The following is a 27,451-nucleotide window of genomic DNA, read 5'->3' on the forward strand; positions in this document are numbered from 1 at the left end:
TTTATTTTTTTTTGTAAAATGCTTTAACAGTGTTTCTGTCAATATTCAAGTTAGAAATCCCCCAGTTAATGCCAAGGCAAAGCTCTGTGGACTGAAACAGTACTAAAACTTAAGTATGCGTAGCTCCTAGGAATGTTTCAGTTTTTGTAAGTTTGTATTAAGAACAAATCTCTCTTTATCACTTTAAATTCTTTAATTTTAGAAATTGTTGAAGACAGTGTTTTCCAATCAGTGTGCATCGACAGCCTTGGTCAAAACACAGTACTTCTTTCTAGTATACTTATCATACCAAAAGCATACCATGAAGTCACATTGCAGTAAGTTGGCACAGTGAGTTTTGCAAGAACTGAACGTCTTTAGAAAAGTGATTAAGTAAACTTCCACATTAACATTTTAATAGCTATAAAAATGCTGCTTCCAGCTCCTACAAAACACGCTAAAGAGATATCCCCACAAGAGCTGAAAAACTATGCACAAACAAAGGTCAGTATCATAGGAAGACAGGTTTTATACAAATGAAGCAATTAAGCAGTTAAAAGTATTTACTTTTCCCTGCTACTAACTAGACAAACATACAGTAGTCAGATAAAAATATACTACAACTCTAAGTCCTGTAACATATAGGAATTTCTAAGTTTCTCTTCTAAGTGGAAATTTTGTATTTTGAAATGTGTTACCTGTTAATACTGGACAAAACTATTGGCAAGTGTTTAAATACTTTCAAACCAAGATTAAAGGGGTTTTTATTCCACCAAAAAAAAAAAAAAACAAAAAAAACCCACCAACCAAAAAACCCAAAAACATTTTAAAATACTATGCTTATAAAATTATTTAAAACTTTCAGCAGTCTATAGATTTCAAACGCAATTCAATTCGAATTAGAAAAACAAAACAACTCCAGTGGTGTCATTTGTTTTCAAAGGCAGATTCTTTTGCTGTTTTTTCAAGCTCTTTCTCTTCACCACACGTCCTAGAATTACAATAAAAGAACATTAGCGACCATGAAAAAATGCCAAAAGCAAGTCTTACACCTGCTATTTTAAATACAGATTAAATTATATCAATACAAATTCTGCAGATGAAGCGTGGAAATTGAAGAAGGTACAGATACCAACTGTGTGCCCTCTTTTAAGTGGACTGTCCCCAGACATGAAGCTAAGGTAGCAGAAACCGATACCACACGAATGAGTATGAAGAGCTGTGAGGAGGAGCAGCCATTCAAAGGTCAGTTTGGGTTCTCTTCAGGCAATCCTGCAGAGTCCAGTGCCAAGCATATCAACTCAGATGGAAAAGCAGTCTAGCTTTTTTCTCTGCACTTCAGATGCACATTTAACATGTTACTGCTCTTGCTGGTGGCTCCAAGGCTGAGGAAACCTTGGGAAGCACCATATGATTCTACCAACAGAAACTGGTTATTAAGTACAAAATCACTACAGAAGTATTAGACAGCTTCTGTCTTCAGAAGGGTCTGAATGTGTCTAGCTTCTTATTTACAAAAGGAACAAAATTCAGAACTGAACATGCAGGCTCGCAATTGAGAAGTTTATAAATTACATGCTTATATTCAGGAGTGGGGACTGCACTTTGAACATTCATGTATTTCTGGTTATTTTGAGTACGAGCTTCACTTCTAAAAAACAGAAAACTGTACCAGTATGTAGCTTTCTTGAATTGAGACAGGTATGCAGATGCTTTTCTCCATCCAAGGCATTCGTAAGAGGTTTTACAAGTTCTGTTTTATGTTCATTGCTTGTTAACAGAAGCTGTGCAAGGTTTTAAACAGAATATGATTGATTTCTTTGTTTACAAAGGTTAAGGAAGTGTTGGGGAATGTGCAGTTCAAGGCCACAGCAAACACTACAAACACTTCAAGAGACAAATCTTTATTGGCAGAACACGTGACCCCAAAGTAACTCATTCGTGGAATATGTATTTGCAAGTCCTACATATAAAGTCACAATTACTGAAGTATTAAAATTTAAATTGTGTGGTCTCTGTGGTGCTTATTCTGAAACTACTATATTCAGCAGCCTGATCCACGCTTGTCATTTAAGTTTGTGAAGTAGCTGCTGTAAGCTTTTTTTCTCCCACTATAGCATCAAGCATGCACTCAAATATTCTTCCTCTTTTTCTTCTAATAGCAAATATAAAGTGAAATCTAAGATTATCTTTTTTTTTTGCCATTGGAAGGTATTTGTTATTAAGCTTGGAAGGAGAAAGAAAAGAAACAGGCAATGAAAAAATGTGTACCTTGGGGAACCACTTAAGTAATCATTAATTTCTAAATACTTCTACAAATACACTCTCTGGACAACTAAACTGATTTGCTATTGATTTCAAGTAACTCAGTATGGTACTAGTGAAGTGCAACATCTATGTTCACATCTCCCATTAAAGCAGCATATTTTACTCTGTAAGTTGTGCTGGGAACCTGCACTCATTGCCTTGATTACATTCCCTTAAGGTGCAGCTTGTTGGAGGCCAATGATGTGAGATTCTTGTCACTAGCTGAGAATAACCAAATGTCATTTCTGAAGGGTGTGTAAAAAGACAGCATTAATTTCAAGGGTATCTCTCAGCTAAAATCAATTTTGCATTAAAAAAAAAAAAAAACGAAAACAACCTTTCAACACCATATTTAGTTCTTCCAACACTAAATTGTCAATATTATGCTCATTTTTGCAGTTTCTATTAGAAGTATAGCCAGAAGAATGCCAGGCAACTGCAGTTCCTCCTAACTGTATGAAAAAGGTAATGAGAGGAAAGCTTGCAGTAATACATACTGCTAGACAAAAAGAATCCCTTGAGAACAAGTACAGAAGTGCACATGAAAGAACCAAACTGGTATTCTGCGTTAAGGGTAAACTGTGGCTTTGGCTCTCCCCCTGTCCCTACTAAATTTTATTATTTCTTGTGTTCTACAAGAGTCTGAACTGCATTTTCAGTGAGGCTAAGATTCAAATATTCAGGAGGAAAGTATCTGAAATTCAATCAATTCAAATTCAAACATTCCTATGGCTTCTCATTTAGAAAATGTAAACGTATCAACTGCTGTAATGACGAGCTCTAAAACGTTAGAAGTTTCAACTCTAGCCCACAGTTTACTTGCATTTAGCCAATAATGGTAACAGTGAAGGACTCAAGGGAATGGCACAGAGCTGCATCAGAGTTGGGATGGGCTTTAGGAAGAGGTTCTTGAACAGGAAGAAAGTCAGGTACTGAACAGGCTCCTAGGGGCAGTGGTCAAGAAACACGTGGACAGTGCTCACAGAAAAATGGTTTGAATTTCAGGTGAGCCAGGTGTTAGGATTCAAGCCCTGTGAGTCTGTTTCAACTCAGGATATCCTATTCCACCACTAATTTAAGAGGTTTGGCTGCTGATCAGAAGAAATCCCTACAGGAGAAAAACATTTGATGAATTTCATTTGTTTCTGTAATGTTTGGTTCAGACATAATTTGAGTACTCTGAAATACAATAAAAAGTCAGTACCTTCCTCTGTCTCACTGCCTGCTGTTTTTCTCCTAAGAAGATAATCCATACTTTACTTACTTCAATCTCCTCAACAGCAGTGATTTCAAAAATAAAATTTCATCATTCTTTGAAAAAGAGAAAAATTTTTTGAGAAAAAATGTGAAGAAACTAAACATCATGCAAGGTGTTAAATCTATTCATATTCTATTTGCATCATTTTACTGTAACAGAACAAATCCTTAGCTCATTAAAGTCATTAACTCACTTTTTCTTACTACCAACTTCATGTTTATCTTTCTTTTCTTCACCATTCTCTCCATTGTGCTGTGATTGATTGGCGTCCTGAGTTTCAGGCCCTCCATTCAGAATCTTTGAACCTTTATAATGAAAGAGTAGAGGAACAATCAATACAGCAGACAATAAAACTCTGCTGTAAGAAACCCCAGATTAATTTCTTACCTTCAAATTCCCACACTGTAAATGTTTTCTCCTCACCTTAATAACTAACAGCTGAAATAATGCAAAACAAACAAATACCAAATAGTGTTTCAGCTTCTGGAAATTCACCGTAACGAGTTTCATCACAATTTTCCTGATGGGAAATAAATTCCTGGAGATTTCAGGTTCCTGGCTACAAACAATAATATATATTCTGGTAAGTGAGAAAATACTCTTCAGCAGTGCATTCTGTTCATCACTCTACCTCAGGTAGGTACTTCATGTGATCCCACCTGCAGCAGCACATCATCTCTGTGGCCCCCAGAACAAGAACATGGACCTGGTGGGGTGTGTCCAGAGATGGTCACAAGGGTATCAGGGGGCTGAAGCTCCTTCCTTACAGAGCAGAGGTTAAGTAATTTGGGCTTGATCAGCCTGGAGAAGAGAAGGCTTTGAGGAGACATTCCTGCAGTCTTCCAGCACTTAAAGGGGGCCAGCAGCAAAGATGAGGAGGAACACTTCATCAAGGAATGTAGCAACAGGACAAGGGTAACAACTTCAAACTGAAAGAATGTAAATTTAAATTACACATTAGGAAAAAAATTCTGTATTATGAGTGTGGAGAGGCCTTGGCACAGGCTGTCCAGAGAAGCTGTGTGTGCCCCATCCCTGGAGGCATTCAAGGCCAGTTTGGATGGGGCTCTGGGCAGCCTGACCTTCTGAGCTGGTGGGTGGCAATCAGCTCACAGCAGGGGGTTGAAACTAGATGATCAGGCAGATAAGGAGCCTCCAGGGGCAGCTGGGGCAGAGAGGACAAGGTTAAGCCTTGCTCTCCACCAGCATCACCAGCCCCTCAAGTCACTGCCCTCGTGGAGCAGTACAGCTGGGAACGTGCGGTAAGATACAGCCCAGGCTGGGCACAGGAGGAAGGTGCAGGCAAAGTACTGAAGGCAGTGAGTAGAGGGGGGAAGGTTGTTTGACACTGCCCCCACAAACACTGCCCATGGGGGATGAAGCCTGGAGAAAAGCGGCAGAGGCATGCTCCCCACACTCCTGGGGTGCTGCCCTTCTGACAGGCTCCCAGGAAGGTGTGAAGAGCCCTGGGGAACCTGTCTGTAGCCCTACCCAGACCATTCCTGGGCCTGCTGTCTACTACCGACCTTATTTCCAACAACTGCTGACCTCAGCGAGCTCACTGCCTTCCTACAGCTCACAGGGCTGAGTGTAATAGTGCTAGTGCTTAAATATATGCATACGCACATATGTGTATATACTAGTTTTACATATATAAAAATACACACACACGCTGTATACACAGACAACAACAGGCAGTGCCAAAATGGCAAGAAGAGAGAGGAAAGGGAAGGAGGGCAGAGTCGGACATTTCCTTTATAATAAAAAGAAAGGCTCCACCTAAATGTGAGTGGAGTCTGAGGTCACCTATAAATATCCATCTAGAGAGAGCTGGATGCACAGAGCAGAAGGGGATATGGGCTTGTACAATGTCATCATCCCGGTATGAGCTGCAGTCCATGGGATCTCAACTTCTTCTGGACTTCTAGTGCTGAATAAGCCACTGCAGGGTAATGTTTATGCTTTCCTTTTGTTTGCAGGACATGGAGTAGCAACGAACCTCAGTTCTGCATGGCAGACGGGCTCATCTTCTCAACTGAGCTCTTTCTCATCCCAGGCACCAGAGAGATCTCCCTTGATCATGTACCAGGACTGGGATGCTCTGGAGCTGCAGTGTGTCTCACAGGTTGTGAAGTTCATTCTTCAAGGCCTTGAGCTTCTCCTCGGCAGCAACAGTCACTATATACACCATAGCTCTCACTCCACAGTAGTATGGCTCTCACATGCTGTGAAAGTAGCTGGTCACCTACATTCCCTTTGAGGTTCTCCTCATACTGAAGCCTACCTTTGAGACTGTGTCTTTGTTGAACCGCTCACACACAATGACACTGATGAAGGCAGTCTTTGTCAGCTGTAGCCCCACTAGAGTCAGCACCATCTCCTCCTCCCAGAAGAGCACCTGGAGTGAGTCCAGCAGCTCACTGAGAAGGGCCAGCATGCTGCTGCAGCGAGCTCTCCAGGCTCTACCATGTACAGCTGGGCGTACTCAAGATGAGCACTGCAGAGCAGGCCAAAGTGGATGGAACTGGGCTGGGCCACACCAAACCCTGCCATACCTGTCAACCATACCACAGCTCTGGTATTGTCTGCATGCAACGGTCATAAACAGGAAAATTACGCATCATCTTGACTGCAATTATGTGAAATATGCAGGATAACTAGGGAACGAGGCCTAGTTAGCATGAGTTCATGAAAGGCAGGTCCTGCTTGACCAGCAAAATCTCCTTCTATAACCAGGCGACCCATCTAATGGATGAGGGGAAGGCAGTGAATGCAATATACCTGGACTTTAGCAAAGCTTTTGACTTAATCTTCCACAGCCTTTTCCTGGAACAGCTGGCAGTCCACAACAAAACAGGCTGCATGGCCAGTCCCAGAGAGTGGTGGTAAACTGAGTTAAATCCAGCTGGTGACCAGTCATTAGTGGTGTTCCTCAGGGGTCAGTACTGGGGCCTGCCCTGTTCAATATCATTACTGATGATCTGGACAAGGGGATTGAATGAGCCCTCAGTAAATTTTGCAGGTGACAACAAGTTGGGAGGAAGTATCCATCTGTCTGGGGGTAGGAAGGCCCTTCAGAGGGATCTGGACAGGCTCATCAACAGGCTAAAGCCAACTGCTTGAGCTTTAACAACACCAAGTGCAAAGTCCTTCACTTCAGTTATAAAAGCTCTATGCAGTCCTATATGTTTGAAGCAGCCAGCAGTGTGCCCAGGTGGCCATGAAATCCTCCCTGAAAGGAGGTAGTAGCAAGGCAGGAGTCGGCCGTTTTCCCAGGTAACTGCTTTTAGGATAAGAAGTAAATGGCCTTCAGTTGTGCCTGGGGAGGTTCAGCTTGATTATCAGGAAAAATTTCTTCTCAGAAAGAGTGGTGAGGTATTGGAACACAGTGTCCACAGAGGTGGTAGAACCAGTGTCCCTGGAGGTTTTCAAGAGTCATGTAGATGTGGCACTTCTGGACACTGTTTAGAGCTGTCACAGGCATGGGTTGATTGCTGGACTCAATGATCTTAATGGCCTTTCCAATCTTAATGGTTTTATGTATAGGCTCTATTACTGTAAAGTGAAAAATCCTGCTTTGACTTCACTTTCTGTGATGACTACATGTTTTGCTTTGGAATTACAGGAGAGGTTGTTTGGAATAAGTTCTTGAGGAGTGTAACTTTAGGTTTAAATATGAATTGCAAATTCATTTTGCTTCAAGTTAAAGATTTACAAAAAGAACTTCTACTGCATTGTCTTGCTACATGAAGAAAAATACAGAACACTGTTTATCTCAATACTGGCTAATATGGATCTTTAATATTAAAATTTAATATTAGAAACTGAAAACACTTACCTGTTTGGTCCTTTTCCTTCTCATTTTTTTTGTTTGTTCCTTTCTTCCACTGCTCCTTGGTTTTATTGGCTTCCTCATGCTGCTTCTGCTCTGCAAGTGATTTATTTAGTACTTGAGAGAGAACAGAATCTCCTTCTCCTACCAGAAACATGGTCTTGAACTTGTTATACAGCATTGTAGATTTCTCCATGATAACTTGGCTAACTTTGAACTTCCGTATCTGTAATCAAAGCGATAAAAGAAGTAGCTTCACTTAAGTACTTAAATACTTGTGTAAAATTCACCAAATGCTAGACAAAATTCCCATTTTACCTTGAAAGGAGAACAGACTTCTATACTCTCTGAGAGGAGTACGCAACACGTGAATTTAAAATACTATGTACTTAAGTAATACTGCAGATCTTACCTTCTTGAGTGTCAGAATCATCTCTGTATGTTTCTGAGCCTGCTGCATTGAGACTTGAAGAGATGCCAATTCATCAAGAGCCTCAATACACCTGTTCACATCCTGCAGATAAATATATTAGTCTGACGACTTCATTCAAGTGTCAGTAATTCTCCATAAGCTATACTGAATTCACTTCCATATTAAATAATTTCTTACAAAATCCTTAATTTTACTTTTTAATTCTGTAACAATCTCTACCATCAAGCTTGCAAGCACAAAAAGTTGAAATGCAAGTAGTAGTATTTGTATACCAAAAGCATGTCATTTGAATAACTTAAACTAACAAAAAACCCAACTTCATACTTCCATTATACAAACTCTCTGGTCCTTTTATAATTCTAGTACTAGATTACCTAAAGCTGTTCTCCAAATATTCAGCGTTTCTCATTCACAGTTTTTCACAAGCGACCTGCCACTAAGAAAGAAAACAAACAGAGTGGACTGCTTCTGACAGACAGAACTGTATCTTCATAGATTATTCAGTCACAAGCTTGATGAATGACACTATACAGGGCAGTTAGAAATATTCAAGTTTTCTTGCAGTCCCCAGAAACTTCCCCCTAAACAGGAATTTTCAAAGGCTAACTGGAGTGGATGCACAGTGACGTGCAGCATCCCCAGCATTCTTGGGTTTACTCCACATCAAATCCCACTTGATTTCCTTTTCATGATTCCTTCTCGTTTGTTTTTTCCCAATAGATTCCCTAGCCCACTCAGCAGCAAGCCTACACTGTACAGACTACTTTTTGCTGGTGATATATATGATGAAGCTTGTGTTTCACTCCAGATTCTATTCCAGGTGGATTTGGGCTTTCCTTTTAAAAGCCCAGCCACCTACGCTTTGACAGTGTCATATTCCTCCCCGGTCACTCATTCCTGCTTTCACTTCCTGTATGCTTGCTTTTTGTGTCTGATTTTAGTCAGCAGCAACCTTTTCATCCATGCCGCCTTCCTGCCCCATTTATTCATGTTCTTGCTCAGCAAGATGGACCAATCTGAAGGAGGCCAATTCCTGCGAATCAGTCAGATCTCTTGTTCCCCTTTTCTCTCCTGGAAGAGCTCCCAAGGGATTCTTCCAAGCAGGTCCCTTCATAGACCAAAGTCTGCTCTCGAGTCCACAGTTTTGATCCTTTTTGTCAGGCTCCCTTTTCCCAGGATCCTGAACTCCACCATTACTATTCAAGATAGCCCTCAATCTTTGTACCTGATTAGTTCCTTCACTAGGAACCAGGTCCACAAAGGTGTCTTCTCTTGTAAACTCATTGATCCTATGTCAGGTAATTCTCACACTCCAGAAATTTATTGGATGGTTATGTAAACAATGTGTTGAACTCCATTATATGTGAGGGTGGTCTTACAAGTACCAGAAACTTTGAACCTAAGGTATCCTTCACCTACTTCAAGAATCCACTCTGTGCTTCCTCAGCTGGTGATCTGCAGCAGATTCTTTGACACTATCATCCTCATTTAGATATCCAGCTATTGATCTTGACTATAATTTCTTAGCTGTCTTATCAGTCTCAGTGCAGAGATCCCAAGTACTCCTACTAGTTTCTCCCCGATATTTCCTGTCTTGTCTCCCTGGCACCTGTCCTTCCACAAAAGCCTCTGTCCACCCATATGAACATTCCAGTCCCATGAACTATTCCAGCAAATTTCTGTGATCCCAACAACATCAGAGACCAACAACTGCAGACATCTAATTTTTAAATTCCTCAGTGCATATGCATTAGCCTGCATGCACTTCAGAGAGGCATCCAGTTGTGCTAACCCTACCAAAAAATGTAAAGCCTTCTTCATAATGTGTTGTTGGCACTCCCTCATTTCTATTCACTTACTTGTAAGTCAGCAAAACAGTACTAAAATGACATCACTACAAGGTCAGTTCTGTCCACATCACCCTCCATTATATATTCCCATCCTGTTACATCATTTCTTCACTTTTTCTTTCACTGCTGTTTATGGTTTTAATTTCTTTAACCAGCCCAGGTAGCCTTTTGGCAGTGGTAACTTTCCCGTTATTCAGGTAGATCCTCTTGACTCTTGCAGTCCTTGACCTTCATATAGTTCCCATCATCAGAGCAACCAAATCCTGTTGCTTACATCACCTCCAGAACTAAGTGCTAATCCACAGAATCAATCCATTCCTTCACAAGCCCTTTCCCCTCATTAGGAGGATAGAGACTACCACCTGGGTCCCCATGCACTTAACCATCACTCTCAAAGCCACACAGACATGCCTGACCCTTGTAAATCTCCCTTGGCTGTAACACTGGTGCCCAACATGGAAAAACAGCAGCTGCTAATGAATAGCCTGAGAGTCAGACAAGCCTCAGCCATCTGTCAGTACTGTTCCAAATCTAGAGCTCCCAAGCAGCAGCAAACAACAAGCAAGAAAAGCAGATAATGATACCACCCCTTACACCAAGTAGTCTGCCAACCACCACGCTCACTGCTTCCTGGTGCTCCTGCACAGCTCAGGCTGAGCTAGCATAGACAGCTCACTTGTCAGAACTCTAAATTTTTCTGGCAGATAACTTATGATTAAGTATTTTTAAACAAAATTGATTTTACTTACTGGCTCTATATCTTAGGATCTATAGCAGCCCCATTTAAAGAGCACAGTTCTCTTTCAAAGTGAAAAAAAATCCTTTAATTCTCAGAATAGTAATTAAAAATAAACATGTATGCCAATTAATTGGAATTTTATGTGTAAGTTAAAAGATGCATATACTTACAAGATTATCAATTTTCAGGGAGTTTTTAATCTCTGCATGTATCCTCTGAAGCCTAGAATCCATTGATGTTTCTGAAGATTAAAAACAGTACGCATGAATATTTGATAATCTCATCAACTTTGTGTTTGTAGAAACCTTAATACAAATCCAAATATCACAGAGAAGGAGGAAAAATGGACAAGCAGCCTACTTCAGACGACCATGCACACATAACCCTTGTGATGTATTTACTTACAGATGTGATTCTTTTTGTTTCTTTTTTTAATTGGACACAAGTAGCAACCTATATAGTTTTCACCTTAGAAGTTATAAGTTGAAAATAATTTTCAATTTCACTTTTGGGATATCATCCTCTGTCAAATTAAAAGTAAGTTTCAGTAAATATTAACAATTACTAATTGTGAGAACTATCTGGATATTACTGCATTTGTTTTTTGCAAGTTAGACATATTTGAAAACGCAAGTAAAGTGGCTTGTAGCTGCTTGACAGGTTGAAAGGAGAAGCGTTCATGTCCAATTTTGTGTACTGAATGCTTTTTTTTTTTTTTTGTTTTTTTTTTTTTTTTAACCCATATGTAGTGGTACATGCTTCGAAGTACACTGCAGGCAATCAGAATTTAAATCCAGCCAATCTTGGATGAGTTTAGATAACTATTTTCCCCCCTCTGCCAAAAGTAGAACTGCTTGCAGCCCATGCAAGGACTGCCCAGGAAGTAATGCCTCCTATTTCATTATGTTGGCCTACAATGCCAGAGGTGGATGTTGGTGGTGTATGGCAGTTGAGGCTGAATGCTCCCAACACTATTTTCTTACACATTGTTGCTGTGCGGCAGATGGCTGAAAAGGGGCAGTCTGACAAAGTGGTGTCTGACTCAAAAGTCTGGAGAAAGCAAAGATGTGTCACCAAGTTCCTCCATGCTCCTCCATGGGAAAAAATGGCACCCACTGACATTCACTGATGCTTGCTGAACATTTTCAGAGACAAATAGTGGATGTGAGTACAGTGGGATGGCGGCAGTGGTGTGTTTCAGCAGTGTTGAGAACAACATGAAAGACAATCCACATTCCATGTGGCCACACAGACTATTGTTCATCACCAGTAAAAATGCATAGCTGACGACGGTGACCGTGTTGAAAAATAGTGTATTTTTGCTGGTACTTTGCTCTGTTCAAATAGTGTTTCTTGTTCTTTCTCTATGGAAATAAATAGGAGGCATTACTTTTGGAGTAACATACATATAGTACAAGCTGCAGCTAGTCGTTTGAATTGCTCTTAAAAACAGGAGTACTAAAAAAGGAATGTCTTATCCTGATGAAGGTCAGTTTGCAACTGTGGGTTAGTAGGCAAAACCACAGTAATCTGAATCTAAGCCTCTTGCTTAGGAAAAAAAAGCCTCTTGCTTAGCAAGCCTCTTGCTCAGTAAAAGGTAATATCTAAATACTCAAAGAGGTCCCAGTTATCGTGTTATAGCAAAAATGGAAATTATTCAACTCAAGAAATTAGAAGTTCTTGTTCACCAACAGAAGAAATCATCTGAAAAAATATTTAAAATATTGAATAATAGAACAAGAATAGCAGAGAACTATTCTAATGCACTTAGAAAACAACACAGAAGAACAAGAATGCATTGTCATACAGATCTGAAGGAGAAAGTCATAGATCAAACAATTTGGACTGAGACTCCAACTTCACCCTTAGCAGTAATTATCTCATCCAGGCAGTCAGTTCTCAGAGTTCAGGATGACCCACAATATTCTGTTTAGCTTCTTTAAACTAACCTCTCTTCTTCTCCATCTTCTTAACTTCTGTTTTCTTGCCTTCTTCTTTACTCTGCCTATCAAAAATGTTAAAGTGTTTTTACAATACTGTAAAAGTCTGCTCTTTAGTCTCTTTTCCCTCCACATTTTAGATGAGCTGCTATGTTCTACAGAGATAGTAACTCAAAACATTAGCACGCAAAAAACATGAGCTAAACCCTACTTTTCAAAGACCAAAATAAATGATTTCTTTTTCACTTTGACATTATATTGCTGTTAAATCTCAGTGTTCCCCAAAAGCAGAAAATTAAAAGTTTAGAGAGACAACTAACATTTGTAAACTGCACTGTTTTGGCTGCATGTAAAAAGTTGGGGAAGTGGCACAGAAACAAAGCTTATTTATGGAGGAAAAAACACCTAATATGACAAAAAAAAAAAAAAAAGAATTACACTACTGTTTAACATTACTATTGGGAAAGATTACAATTAATTTACTTTTAAAATTATTATAATTGGTTCAAATGTGATTTTTTTTTTTAGTGCAGTTATTACAGTGCATGTATCCTAAAACTGAACTTCAATGTATCATTGATAATTTAAGTCTCCCTGACAGAAATATTCCTGGCTCTTTCTAATTACCTCACCAAAACCAAACTTTTTGTAAGTCCCAGCTAATCTGCATCTCAAAAAGAAGAGGAAACAGGCAAAAGTCTTTCAAGCTAGCTGTGTAACTTTTTGTTTATTCAGAGAAGAGTATTAACCCTGTTTCAATTTACAATTTCCTATTCTTGTCTTACGACAGGTTTAAAAGCCTCGCTTTATAATCTGTATATTTCAATATGCCATGAATAAATATCAGCATGCATCTATAAAATTCTTCAAATCTACATCTTCTATGTTTCCTTTCCATACTCCATCAAGTTACAGACAGCCATTACTTCAACTGGTAGCACAGACAATGTTTTTTGTTCAAAGCACTGTTATTACTTACATAAATAGTAATCCAGCAGTTATAACAGACATGAGAAGAAGTAGACTAAAACAGATGGGAAAGACAACCAAAGAAGGATAGGACTATATTCTGAATATTAACAGAAAAGCTTAAAACAGCACAAAAAAGAAGTGCTTCTACTTTTAATCAGTATTGAGACTTGTGCTTTTAGATACCAGCTACAATTCATTATGCATTCATTAAAATTAACTACTACTCCCATTTCTCTTAAACTAAGCTATAAGTATCCCCTAGAACATAAAATACAAAAGCTGTTTAAAATTAGAGACTTGATTACTGTAACCAAACCAATACATGACAGTTGACTGCAGAAATCAGTTTATGCCAGATTTAAGCAGTGATATATTAAGAATTGCTGAGAACAATTTACTATCTCTGGAGCTGGAAATATTTAGGTTTCCCATGGGCAGGTAAAATAACTGTTAGTTTTTCATAGGAGTGACAGGAAGAGGAGGAAAAGAAAGGGCAGGAGGATCAAAAATTCTAAACCAGAATCTTGTTGATGTACGTCAGAAAAAGTAGAACTGCACAGCTATGAACAAAGCAGACCATTATCCTCTTCCTGCTTCTCAGAGTTTTTACCTTGTTCTCCTTTTCTTCTGCCCTCCCACCAACTGTGGGGATGGGAACATCATGCTTTTGAAGTGATGGCTTCTTTACCCACTTGAGGACAGGTCTTGAGAATGAAGTGAATTTCCTCCTACTGCCCTGCCCCCTCCCCTCCAGTTCATGGAAGGATCTTCTCTTCACTCTTAGGCTTGATTCATTTGTGATAATTTATCTTCTGATTGCAGAGTACTCTTAGTCAACTGGCTTTGCAGTGCCAGAGCAGAATAATAATTTTTTTTTTCTGTTTTGTCTGATAGTGTGTGCTCCAGCTGCTAGAGAAGGAAATGTTTTCTAGGAATCCCTACACATTCCACGATGTGATTAAAAAAAAAAAATCCATAAACACAGATTAACAGATCCTATCACTCTTAATCAAATGTCGTAAAGACAAATATTCAGAGCAGCTATTTTACTTCCCTTTTCACATGTATAGTCTAAATAGAATGCAGGAGCTGTCATCTCATGGAAGCTCTAACTGACTGAAAAATGAACATCACTTTATTTCTAGGTTCAATTCTTCCCATCTGCCCAGACTTGAATACACTGATTTAGAAGGGCTTATCACTCTGTCCACTGGAAGTTAAAACGGACCAAAAAACAGACAGATGGAAAAAACAAAATACAGTACAAACCAGCATGGTTTTTTCGTTGGGTTGTTTTTTTTTTTTTGTTGTTTTTTTTTTTTAAACAGGTATCTCTTTCTCTTCCTGGTTTCAAAGTACTCACACAAGCTTAAGACATCCTTTCAAAAATACTCACAGTTCACTTTCTCCCTGTTCCTCTTGCTTACGTTTTCTCTCTGTCCCCTCTTTCTCATGCTGGCCTCTCATGATGTTTCTTCTGTGAGTTGACTGCAAGCTTCTTCCCCCTTTTTTCTTCTGGTTTTTTTTTTTTTTTTTTTTTTTTTTGTGTGTGTTTTTGGGATTGGAAAGAGAAAAGAGGTGTTTAGATTACCGAAAAGAAAGACTACTAAATCCTTATCTCAGGAGTCATATAAACCTGCCTACACACAGAGAGAGAATTAATCTACAGCAACTGTTCAAGGAACAGCCTGACGAGAACTGGCTTTCTAAGTACGAGGCCTTCTAATACTGTTATCTCTGGATTATCTCCTTCCTCCCTCCTTCCTTCTCCAGTAAGAAGAAATTATCTTGAATACCACGGAAGCAAAGAAATTGAGATGACTAGGATGATGTCAAGACTTTCAAAAACTTATTTCAAGCCAAGTATTCTCTTAGATGCACCCCAAAAAAACAAAAACCAAACTTCTGCACTACAAAAAGAAAAATTAAATCCATCTTCAAGTGTCTTAGAAAAGATTTTATTAAAAAAAAAATACTGAAGAAGTTCCTGAAAAAAATATCTGACAAAAAAAGTTTTACAGTTTTTGTTTTGCATCTTTATATCAGCAAACCACAAGGTTCCAACTTTCATAAAGGTCTGGCATTAACATCAAGAACCACCTTTAGTGATACAACTTTTTTTTTTATAATAAATGGATCTGAAAAGCCAAATTATACCTTATCACCTTCTTCTTCTCCCCCCTCATCTTCAGAATCAGAAGCTGACGCAGAACCCAGTTTTGCAGTATTTTTCCTTTTTGGTTCAGCCTCTTTCTTCCCATCTTTTTTATCATATTCCTTCTTTGGTTTTTCCTCTTCCTTCTGACCTTCTTCATCCTTCTTCACTTGTTTTTTAGGCTTCTCATCTGGTCCTTTTTTCTTTGCTTTCTCCTCCTCATTAACACTGACACATGAACAGTATTTAGATATCAACTATCAACAGTGAGTTTAAAAACAATCACATTGTCTTAATTCAGGAAGGTGTTTTTCTTCTATTTTAACTACAGAATATTTAAGTTAATTCATTCAGTTCATTTAATGACTTTCCAGAAAACACTCAAGCCTTTTTCTAAAATTAGTCCATTACCTGCACAAAACAAAAGAATAAAGTATTAATAATACAGAGGTCTTAATGAAGCAGAAAATGCGTACACAGACCCAAAATTCAGAAGCCAGTGGTCAGAAGTTCTCTACACGCATATGCCTGCAGGAGCAAGTAATACTTCAGACTAGAAACACTTCAATATTTTAAGTTGTACTTAAGTGTACGTAGCCTGAAATACTACATTTGCTCACCTACTGAAAATTATGCTAATGCTGAACTTTTCCTTCAGTTATGAGAATCATTAGGGGCTCCGTGCAAGAAAAAAGGAAGGTAAAAAAAGAAATGTAAGCAGCAGACAGTGCTGGAATTCACTGTACTGTCAGAAGAGAAGTCTGAATTTACAAAGTAAGAATTATGAAGTCTTAGCAAGGAACAATGTTGTTAATAGTTAAGAAGCTTTCTATAGAGACGAATAAACTACTCACAGGTCACTTTCAGAAAGACAAGGTGGCTTCACCAACTTGGGTCTCCCTCTCGGTTTTGGAACTTTTACTTCAGAAGCTAGTATAAGGAAAATGATTTGTTAGTCCACAGCCACTATCTATTCCTTGTCTACGAGGAAAGATTCTTAGTCAGAAGCTACTCTTAGAATATTGATATTTTACAAATTTCAAAGGATCCAGATAGTTATTACATGAATTGCAAGAGTACCAGGCTTTAACCAAAAATCTCGGAAAACTTAGTTATTCCATACACTACTGATTTTTCAATGACAGGTTCAAACTACTAATTCTTCTGTTTTCTGTGTGGTGTGTTTAGGACCTGTATTAGTTACACAACATGAAACAAATAAACTGAAGGAGGAAGACCAGCAATAAGCTGAAAGCAGTCACTTCCTGTCCACATTTACATGCCATCTGTTTACCATCAATAATTTTAGGTACATCCCAGAGTTTCTCTGAATTTTCTTGCTAGCAAACTACTTTCAAGATGTTCTAACACCGTGCCTAAGTATACAGGAAAACTGCGGTTCACCACATTTTTATAGCAAGACAAACAGTCTGCCTTCTTGGCACTTACACCCTTCGAATTCTGTCAAACAAAAATACTTGGTGCACTGCTTTTAATTTGCTGAAGTTGTCTGTCTGATCATAGTAAGCACGTCGTTAGGAAATGTTAGTATTTAAATTCCTGCTGGTGTCAGTATTGAGGACTCTTAAGCAAGAGCTGCCCGCACCATATCAACATCAGAAAATGCTTCCTAGTACATCTTGGGATAAGGTATTTTATACAAGTGTCAAAAGCATCTCTTAAAGACTCCTGCTCTAAGACAGTGGGGATTAGAAACAATATGTTACAAGACAAAAACAAATGCAAATATTTGAAAAGTACATTTAGTAATATAATGAAATTATGGACTAGAGCGACACTTAATTTCTTCATAGCTTCCAAGATAAATGCAATTAAGTCGGTTTAACTGTGGTTGCACTTCCTGTAAGCTATTTTTATGCTTTCAGTAGATACAGATGAATATAAACTATTGTTTGTTTTCCAGACTAGACACTCAGGCAATATATTGCTACAAAAACAGTATTATAATCAGTTCAAGAATATCTGCAGTACCTACAAGCTCAGCACAAAAATTCCAATAAATCAGATCATTGCTACTTTGAAAGAAAAAAAATAAAACAAACCAAAACAAGAAAAGCAGAATTTTAAGTAAATGTTTCAAATTATACAGTTTAAAATAAAGTAGCTGAATTTTCATTTCCTTTTTCTGTTAATCTACACATATTGATTTACCTATTTAATTAAACAAGTCTCTCCTGCTCTTTGCTTGCTTTTATTATTCTCTCAGCTCCACCTACAGGCACAATCTTCCCTCAGTTCCCTTACTCATGCTTTAAGGATGTTCTAACAAAAATTTTAGTATTTCTGTAAGTACGGAAAACTTCGTAAGTCAACAATGCACAGAGGAACCTTACTGCAGTCTATTTTTTATGAGTGTTCTATGAAGAATATCTTCCTGAAGGTAACTCTCCTACCCCAAAACAGCAAGCCTTATTCAGAGTACTAATGCTCACAGCTTAAATCCATTTATACCCTAAATTCTAAGTTTGAGACATATTTTCTCTTTACAACTGATTGTATCTATACTCTGTAGTAGTTTATAGGAAAGATGCAGTAAACCCTCTTTAATTATATTAAGGTATTTCAGCAGGACAAAATATTATTCTTTTATAGTTACCTGCTGGTCTTCCTCTTTTTGGGCTTACTTTTGGAGACACAGTCACTGGAGTTGCTGCTGCTGCTGATACCACTGCTGCTGTTGCCACTACTGCTGTTTCCTCAGCTTCACCTTGTTTTTCAGCCTAATTTAAAGAATATATTTCCCAAATGAAATGCATGAAATGAATGAAAGCACCAACTTCTCAACTACTTTCTCAGACAACAATTTTTAAATGCATTCATTATTACTCTATTATTTCTAAATAAAAAAAAATACAAATTTTGTAGTAGATTATACTTAAGAATCATTTGCTTCATGTTCTCCATTCTATAACTACCTACTATGACTACATACAGTAATGTTTCAGATAGCCTGAACCAGACTATTTATCTTCAGAAAATGAAGAATAAAACCCGAAACATCAGTTCAAAAAAATATAATGAGTCCTTTAAATTAGTAATGACTGCCAAACCCAGTTTTCCAGTTCTAAGGATGTAAATTCATTTTGCCCTATACACAAATATTACTCCTTTAAATGCTATAATCTCTCAGATATGTCACAACATCATGAAAGCAGATGAAGCTTCTCAACTACCCGCTTTGTAGCTAATTATTTGCAACAGAAAAAAATCATAAGCTAAATTGAACTAACCATAAATTATGAACTTTATCAATACAGTCATCTTAGAGGGGTTTCGTTGTAAAAAGTGGGGAGGGGGGGAACTTATGACAAAAGAACATCTTAAGGAATGCATAGGCATTTCCTTCAGAAGCATTTTATTAGGCAGAGAGAAAGAATCTTAATAAAAACTAACAGGAGAAAATACTCTCAGGAGTTTAGTGTCCTGGATACAGGTACATCACAGCAGCAACAGAAAAAGTAGCAGCAAATACAGTTTATATTCTTCCTGGATGCAGTCATAATTGGAGATATTTTTAAAGAACAAACTTAAATCATGACTAAAGTACATCATAACTGTGTTTATTTCACATAGTTTAAGAAAGAAAAATAACTATTAAGATTAAAAAAAAAAAAAAACACCACAAAACAAAACAGTTTCAAGACAAGAAAACACCACGTTCCTTTCAAGGAAGACAAAGTACACATTCAAGGCTGTATCACCATACAGCCGATGTTCTTTTCTAACCACAAGCCTACACCACATTCCTTGAAATATTACATTTTTTTGTTTAAGCTCCACAGCAATGCATCCCAACAAAGAGGAATTTAGGCAAAAATGCAAGGAGACTCACATGAATGAACAAGGATCTCCTGGCCAAAGTCAACACAAATAGATAGAAGATAGAAACAAGGACAGCTAGCCTGAGAGGAACAGAGACATTATCACAAGAGCCAGGGATCAAGTTAAGAAAGCTGAAGCCCAGACAGAATCTAATCTTACCAAAGATACGAAGAGGGGAACAGAAAGGTTTTCTTAAAGAATGTCAATGACAAAAGAAAGACTGGGGAAGATGTAGGTTCTCTGTGTATTTTGTTAACTACAGAAAAAGAGACTGGGGTTACTGGGGAAAATGTTAAGGCCAAGATACCAACTGAATCCCTTTTTTGCCTCAACCTCCACAAGCAAGATTAGCCTTTAGGGATCCAAGGTCCCAGAGACCAAACTGAGACCAGAGCAAGAAAGACAGATACTTTGTGGATGAGGATCTAGTTTGAAAACACTTGAGCAAACCAGACACTTGCAAATGCAATGGCATTCAAGCTTGTACTGAGGGAGCCAGTAGATGCAACTGCAAAGCCACTCTCCTGTAAGTTTTGCTCAACTGTGGCAACTGAGGAAAGCAAACACTGCTTTTACCTTCAAAAAAGAGCAAGAAGGAGGTCCCAGGCTGGTCAGTCTCAGCATCTTCCCTGGGAAAGTGACTGAACAGCTCAACCCAGGAAATTATTTCCAGATTCACAAAAGAGAAGCAAATCATTAGTAGCTAACAAAGACTATGGGAGGTCAGGTCAGACCAAATCAGTAAGCTTCTATGGCATCACTAGCTTGATGGGAAAGAAGAGAACAGTGGATATAGTCTTCCTTCCTACAATTCTGTAAGGACTCTGACTATGCACAGCATAAAAGAAACTGTCAAAGCACAGGTTGGATGAGCAGATAGCGATGTGGATTTCTGAAAACTGAATGATTAGGCCTAGAGGGTAGTGGTCAGCAGTGCAAAGATTCACCGCTGGCCAGTAATTATCACAACATACCTTCAGTAAAGAGACCAGAAGACCCCTCCTGTGAGAAGAGGCCAAGAGTTGGGACTGTTTGCCTGGAGAACAAAAGGCTCAAAGGTCATCTTATCAACACCTATCAACACCTGAAGGGAAGGTGCTAAGAGGACAGAAACTCTTTGTCCAGCACTGAGAAAAAAGCAACAGGCACAAAAAGGAACACAGAAGGTTTTGTCACAGGAAGCACTTCTGTGCCATGCAGGTAACAAAGCACTGGCACAGGCTGCTAGAGAGGCCACAGGGTCTCCTCCTCAGAGATCTTCAAGAGCTGCCTGCACATGATCTTCTGCAGTCTGCTCTGGTGTCCCTGCACAAGGAGAGCTGATGGCCCAAGTGGAAAAACAAACCCCTTTCAACCTTAACCACTCTGACCCAGCAATGTCCAGCAGTACACAAATTTTTGGTTAATGCGCCTACCACATACAGCACGCACTAAACACATCTGTCAACTCAAGCTGCCAAGCATTACAGAAAAAGCCACCTTGGGTCTGAAATGCATTATGACATAAACAAAAATCAGCTGCGTTAAACAAAACTAAAAAACACTACAGCCATGATTTGAGTGCATTATGAGAACTAAAGCACAAGATCTGTTCCAGTGTCATCTGAGGCTTCTCTCCCATTTACAAGTATCAGGTATATGTACACTGGCACGTATTTTCAACTCCCTGCTGTTCAGACTAGACATTTTCTTGCGTATTATTTCAGATTTACTTTTGTAGCTTTTTTTCAAATAAGGTGTTCTTTAAAACTTCAAAATTTATATAAATATAAGTTGCTTTTGTAGGAATACACAAATGTGCATCTTGCATGAAGGAGATGATAGTATACTATTCATCTGTGGCAAGCACACGAGGCCACAGGTAAATTTCTGCACTCATCCCTGCTGTCAGCATTAATGAATCAACTTAAAAAGAAGTAGTTTCAAATTAAAATTACACTTTGCTTCATTTTAATCTAGATTTCACTTGGACAGTGCTCCAATCTAGCTTTCTGTACATCCACATTAACATCAATGGTGGAAAACAGTAAGACAACAGTTGGAACTGCTTCTTTCATACTAAAACTCTGTTTCTTCCCAGAAGAGACCACAAACATACAATCTTTGGAAAGAATAGAAGTATTTCAGGTGCTGGTTCAGTATGAAGGCTCTTAATTTGTCTGTTTTTCCTTTTTCCTTCAGAGCTTCAAAGCAAGTTATTTTATTTCAATTATTGTCACTTACACTACGTGCCTATGTGTGGAAAAAAGAAAACTCCTTACCCTACACTGAGCTCAAAAAAAAAAAAAAAAAGTAAAATGTCCTCTTGGGAGAATGATCATTCCTACAAAACTTTCAACTATATTTGGAAAGAATGCATAATTCGCCACCAAAGAAAATGATAACTGTTACCAACTTACGCATAATTTGCCACCACAGAAAATGATAACTGTTACCACCCCACTCAAAAATTTCAAGAAGGTGAAATATTTAAGTATACTGCTACCTTTCTTTTTCTTCCTCTTCTTGCAACTTTGGGAATAGAAGCATCATCTGTTTTCACCACACCCTGTGAAAAATTAAAAATGGTGCTAAGAGTTTAGGAAAAGAACATATCTGTTATAAGTTTTTGGGATCTTTTCCACAAACAAAACCATGTTTCTAGTTTGTTTCATTCCTTCCCACAACTGAATTGGGAATATATAATTTACAAAAATCATCATAAAGACATTTCCTGCTTTTGAATATCATTATATCGTAACCAAGATTTCCTACTGAAAGGTAAGAAATAAGATAGGCTACAACATTACTACATGCCTTTATTTAAATCATCATTTAGCAACTGATCTCTTTATCTACTCTTTTTAAAAAAAGTTGTACTTGCTACACAGAGTGATGAAAACACTGTTCCCCCAATTTTTAAACTGAATAAACTTTAATCTGGTTTGTCTACCTGATGAAAGCTTCTATTCCTGCTTATTTCAACGAGAGCAAACACACAGTAAGTTTTACATACCAAACTGAGACTGTCACACTAACAGTAGCTGTGGCTTCCCTGTGCATAAAATTTCTCTATTAACTGATGTAATATTAAAATATGCTCTGGTACACAGTAAAAGCTTTCACATACTTCTTTGCTGCTTTTTTCAGAAGGTACATCATCTTCCTTTGTAGTAGGCATCTCCTTTTCTTCTGCTTCAGCTTCTGCAGTTAAGTTGTTATCCTCTTTGGGAGATAACTGCAAACAGAATAATACAGAGTCAAAAACATATGAAAAAGAAAGAAAATGTTAAATGAGAACATACCAATAACCATCATGCTGTTTTTCACTCTCACTCTATATACGTGCTTTCTTACATACACACTGAAACTAATGGCAGGACCATTTTCACATATTGCAAACCACTTTGTCTTCAAGTCCTCTTTGTGTTTGCAGTAACATAACTGCGCTACTTACTGTATTACCACTAAAAGAGTATTTCTAACTGTTCACAACATTCAAGTGAATTCCAGATATGAATAACTCAGTCATAATGGTGTTTCTTAATAAAATAAATTCAAGATTCACTTAGATCAGCCTATCTGCACACACAAACATAGAAGAATCACAGACCATCTTGAACGAAGTCCAAACTCTACAAAATGATGACTTCATGTAGTAAACAGACCACATGCAAGGTATTTATCTTATTTCAGACAATTATTAGTGATAAAGTCATCTAACCCACACCCTTCACATTGTTTCTTCTATTTTCTTACTTAAAATGAAAACTAGTATTTTAAGATGAGAAGTTAGGTTTGAATACAAAGTTTCTAGTCATTCCCTTGTAAATATCAATACCTCCTTGCAGCCTACACTTGCTGGTGTTTTTTTTTTCTTAACTTCAGTTCATTTTCTTGACTTGCCCTATCTGTTGCAAAATTTAGTTTAATAAGAGCAACAGCTCCTAAAACTTGAAAATTGAACAGAGCAGCTCAGGCAGTAGGCTGTCATGCAATACTGATGATTACTTAAAAACATGTAGTATCACTCAGGACTGTTCTGTTTTAGTTTGCTTATTCTTTATTAGGTTACTACTCACTGAAACAATAAGAAATCAAGGTTCGATGACTAAAAACAAGATACAGTTACATTAATATCAAAAGGAAAAGAGTAAGTCTGCTCATATTTTGCCTTAAGTTGATCAAAACTGATTACATGAATCCATCCCATCAGGACTTTTCAAAGGGTTCAAAGGGCTGAATCTGGTCTTTCTGTGTCAAAGTATCTGCTCAGAACAGACAGGAAGCTCTTTCTCAGCAAGAGCATGATGCATAAAGCCACTGCCATCCCCAGTAGCACAAGCTACTTGCTGAATACATCAACACTGATGCAAAGTGATGAATCTATTCAGAACAAGAAAAAGTTTAAGCTTTCTTCTTTGCAGTAGCAAACACTGGGTAACAAATGCTTTTACCAGCAGTGTGCATTCACAAGAAAGAAAAGTTGGCTTACTAATGTTAGCATGAAATTACATACAGGAAAGTGTTTCTGAAGTGTAGTTACAAGAAATAAATCAAACAATTCTTCAAAATTCGCTAGTATTAAATTGCCTCAGTCCTCAGCAGCAAGGGCTCTAGCCACACTACCACGTTGCAGAAAGCAATAGCAAGGACCTGGAGAAGGAAGATCTGACTGCAGTAAGTGAAAATCATGTTTGAGAACATCTGAAGAACTTGTGCTGCACAAGTCCATGGGGCCCAACAAGATCCATTCGTGGGTTCTGAGGGAACGGGCAGATGAAGTTGCCAAGCTGCTCATGTTTGAATTGTCATGGCAATCTAGCGAAGTTCCCACTGACTGGAAAAGGGGAAACATAATCCTCCTTTTCAAGAGAAAAAAAGAAGATCCAAGGAACCACATACACATCAGTCTCACTTCTGTGTCTGGCAACATCATTGAGCAGATCCTCCTGGAGACCCAACCACAGCATGTGGAAAAGAAAGATGAGGTGACTGGTAATAACCAGCACGGCCTGCACCAAGAGTATGTCGTGCCCCATAAAGCTGGGGGCCTTTTAAGATGGAGTTGCAATTCCAGTGGATAAAGGAAGAGCAAGTGACGCCATCTGCATGCTCTTGTGCAAAGCATTTGACACTGTCCTGCATGACACCCTGGTCATCAAACTGGGGAAAAAAAAATGATCTAATGGATGGATTACTGACCAGATAAAGAACTGGCTGGACGGTTGCACTCAACAGTTGCAGTCAACAGCTCAATGTCCAAGTGGAGACCAGTGATGATTGGTGCTATTTAACATCTTTGTAGGTGACATGGATAGTAGGATTGTGTGCACCCTCAGTGAGTTTGCAGCTAACATCAAGCAGAGTAGTGCAGATGACATGCTACAGGGAAAGGATGCTTTCCAGAGGGATCTGAACAGGCTTGAGAGGTGGGCCATGCCAACCACCGTCATGAAATTCAACAAGGCCAAGTGTAAGGTCCTGCACCTGGGTCAGGGCAACCCCAAGGAGATACATGTCGGGTAGAGAATGGCTTAAGAGTAGTCCTGAATAGAAGGATTAGGGGGTGTCAGCTGACAACTCAACATGAGCCAGCAATGTGCACTTGCAGCCCAAAAGGCTAACCTTATCCTCAGCTGCATCAAGAGAAGGACGACCACAGTTAGGGAGGTGATTCCGCCCCTCCATTCTGCTCTCATGAAATCCTACCCAGATTAGCAAATCCAGTTCTGGGGCACCCAGCACAAGGACATGGAGTTGCTGGAGAAGGTCCAGAGGAGAGCCACAAAGATTATCAGAAGGCTGGAGCACTTCCCATATGAGGACAGGCTGAGAGAGCTGGAGCTCTTCAGCCTGGAGAAGAGAACGCTCTGAGAAGACATTCCACAACCTGAAGGGGGCCTATAAGAAAGCTGGGGAGGAACTTTTTGTAAGGGCACATAGTGACAGCATGAGGGGAAGTGATTTAAAAATGGAAGAGGGTAGATTTAGACTAGATATTAGGAAGCAATTCTTTGCCTTAAGGGTGGTGAGACACTGGAACAGGTTGCCCAAAGAGTCTGTAGATACTCCCCCACTGGAAGCATTCAAGGCCAGGCTGGATGGGGCTCTGAGCAACCTGGTCAAGCAGGAAGTGTCCCTGCCTGTAGCAGGAGGAATTAGATGATCTTAAAAGTCTCTTTTAACACAAACCATTTATTGAAACTAAGAAGTCTCAAAGCAACAAGAAGTTGGTAGAAACAACTCAGATATATTCAAGTCTCAATCCAGACACAATCATAGAATCATAGATAACTCCTGATATTATACATTGGTATAGTAGAAGCACAGTAACATTTGTTCATTTACTAAACTCAACAGGTCTTTTTCCCTTTCTTGGAAAATAAGCTTAGGGCTCCTAGACACCAGTCCTCCACAAGGCATTTACTACATATTATTAAGCACATTGGAAAGTTTTCAGTTTCAACTGCGAATCAATACTAAAGGACAGTTGCAAACACCTGCAGAAGAGCTACACAAAAACTTGGCAAATAATCAAAAGGAATACTATTATAATAAAGCAAGTCTTTACAAAAAGTCTGACAATTAAAAGTACCCACTGCCCCATAGTGTAGCAATTCTCAGAAGCAAGTTAGGATTAAATGAGACATCATGAACTTATCAGTTTCATCTGCTTCTCAGTTGTTATCTCATTTTAGGATTCTGGTCTAAGAAAACTAAGAAGAGATAACACGCAACTTTTCTGTATTACATAAAAAAAGACATTGAATTACACAAAATATTCAAGGGCAGAAAGTTAAAAACTATGTGATACAGTTTTATCATGTGTTATTATCATTAAACGCATGGTAAGCTATGAAGATTCCTCTCAAAATATGGACTATGTACAGCAGCAGAAAGCTAAGACGTTTCAGGTAGAAAGGCATTTTATTTAGTACAAATACAGTACACTTAAGAACACAGCCTTGTTTCAGAAGGTTTTAATTTTACAAATAACTAAATTAAACACTGTCTGTATAAACTACTGATTTTTCAAAAGACACTTCCTTGATCCATCAACTGACGCAGCTCATCTTTTTTACCTACTAGATACTATTATCTTCAGTATCCATTCACATCACAAAGCGAGTAATAATTCAAACTGACTTACAGTTATTCAGGTAAATACACTGAAAAACCCCTTTAGCCTAGACCAGCTCTAATGCTGTCTCAGGCTTTTTAAAAAGATTAAGCTGCAACAGAAGAGATGGTTACACCAGATTATGATATTAAACAGTCTTTGGCGAAAAGAAGGTAAAGTTAAACCTTGAAGATAATTTTGAATCTCACATGCTTAAGAAATGCTCGATATATTTAAGTGCATTCTGACCTTAATCAGAAAAGAAATTGATTTTGAAAAGCATGCAAAATGCCTGCCAGGTATACTGAAGGATAAAAATGCTAATACTGAAGAATATAAACAAGCAAAGGCAATGCAGCTATGGCAGTGTAGCTATAAGATTTAATGAAAATCTAGCAATACAATTTCTACTTGAAAAGATTACTAGTAGAACAAAACACAAACTGATTAACTTACTTTGGGGATAGACGGCTTTCTCCTTTTGGCTCCTGATTTTTCTTCACTTCCCTCTGCAGCCTCTTGACTGCTTTCTTGAATAGTTTCTTTGATCGATGTGTTAACAGCTGGATGGGACTTCAATAGAGAAATCACAATTGAAATGCAAATCCCTTCCTGGACTACAGAATAAGTACAGTGAGAGGTGTTCTACCACTTGTAAGCTACTGGAGAAAACATCACAATAAGGAACACTACAGGAATCCGTAATTTTTTCCATTTCCCTCACGTTTTAAGTTGTATTATCATGATAATACTTTCAAGCTCTGATGCGATAAAGATGAAACTACTGCAAAGTAAGTTTTTTCTCATTCATAATTAAGGAAAATTAAGTTTCAGTTGAATTCAACTTCCAAGACTCCTGTCAATAAATGCTTTTAAATGAGCTCTCAATCTAAGTGAAAAAGAGATACCTGCTCCTGAAAACATCAGCAAACAAAACGTAACAAAGGCTAAAAAATGAAAGTTAAAGACAGAAATAAATGAGGTGAAGTCAGAATTACTCTTTTTCATTCCATTACTTTATGGATAGCATTCTCATTCCTA

General features: G+C 38.4%; 1 protein-coding gene and 1 pseudogene across 1 annotated transcript in view; both read right to left on the minus strand.

The window, feature by feature from the left end:
* Nucleotides 1-368: 368 nt before the first annotated feature.
* Nucleotides 369-27,451, minus strand: part of PSIP1 (PC4 and SFRS1 interacting protein 1) — a 35,964-nt gene continuing 8,881 nt past the window's right edge. Inside the window, exons 4-16 of the mRNA XM_042826798.1 lie at nucleotides 26,867-26,983; nucleotides 22,418-22,525; nucleotides 21,794-21,856; nucleotides 18,083-18,206; nucleotides 16,320-16,395; nucleotides 15,468-15,693; nucleotides 14,707-14,825; nucleotides 12,348-12,403; nucleotides 10,569-10,639; nucleotides 7,789-7,890; nucleotides 7,383-7,602; nucleotides 3,738-3,849; nucleotides 369-970 (exon numbers count right to left, since the gene is read on the minus strand). Coding sequence (XP_042682732.1) covers nucleotides 907-970; nucleotides 3,738-3,849; nucleotides 7,383-7,602; nucleotides 7,789-7,890; nucleotides 10,569-10,639; nucleotides 12,348-12,403; nucleotides 14,707-14,825; nucleotides 15,468-15,693; nucleotides 16,320-16,395; nucleotides 18,083-18,206; nucleotides 21,794-21,856; nucleotides 22,418-22,525; nucleotides 26,867-26,983 — 1,458 coding nt within the window. The 3' untranslated portion in view covers nucleotides 369-906. The remainder of the gene's footprint in view (nucleotides 971-3,737; nucleotides 3,850-7,382; nucleotides 7,603-7,788; nucleotides 7,891-10,568; nucleotides 10,640-12,347; nucleotides 12,404-14,706; nucleotides 14,826-15,467; nucleotides 15,694-16,319; nucleotides 16,396-18,082; nucleotides 18,207-21,793; nucleotides 21,857-22,417; nucleotides 22,526-26,866; nucleotides 26,984-27,451) is intronic.
* On the minus strand, nucleotides 5,451-7,376 carry LOC122164644 (annotated as a pseudogene).

The sequence above is a fragment of the Centrocercus urophasianus genome, unplaced genomic scaffold (assembly GCF_019232065.1).
Source record: "Centrocercus urophasianus isolate 14NV4802_14NV808 unplaced genomic scaffold, USGS_Curo_1.0 seq_27, whole genome shotgun sequence".
NCBI classification, from domain to species: domain Eukaryota; kingdom Metazoa; phylum Chordata; class Aves; order Galliformes; family Phasianidae; genus Centrocercus; species Centrocercus urophasianus.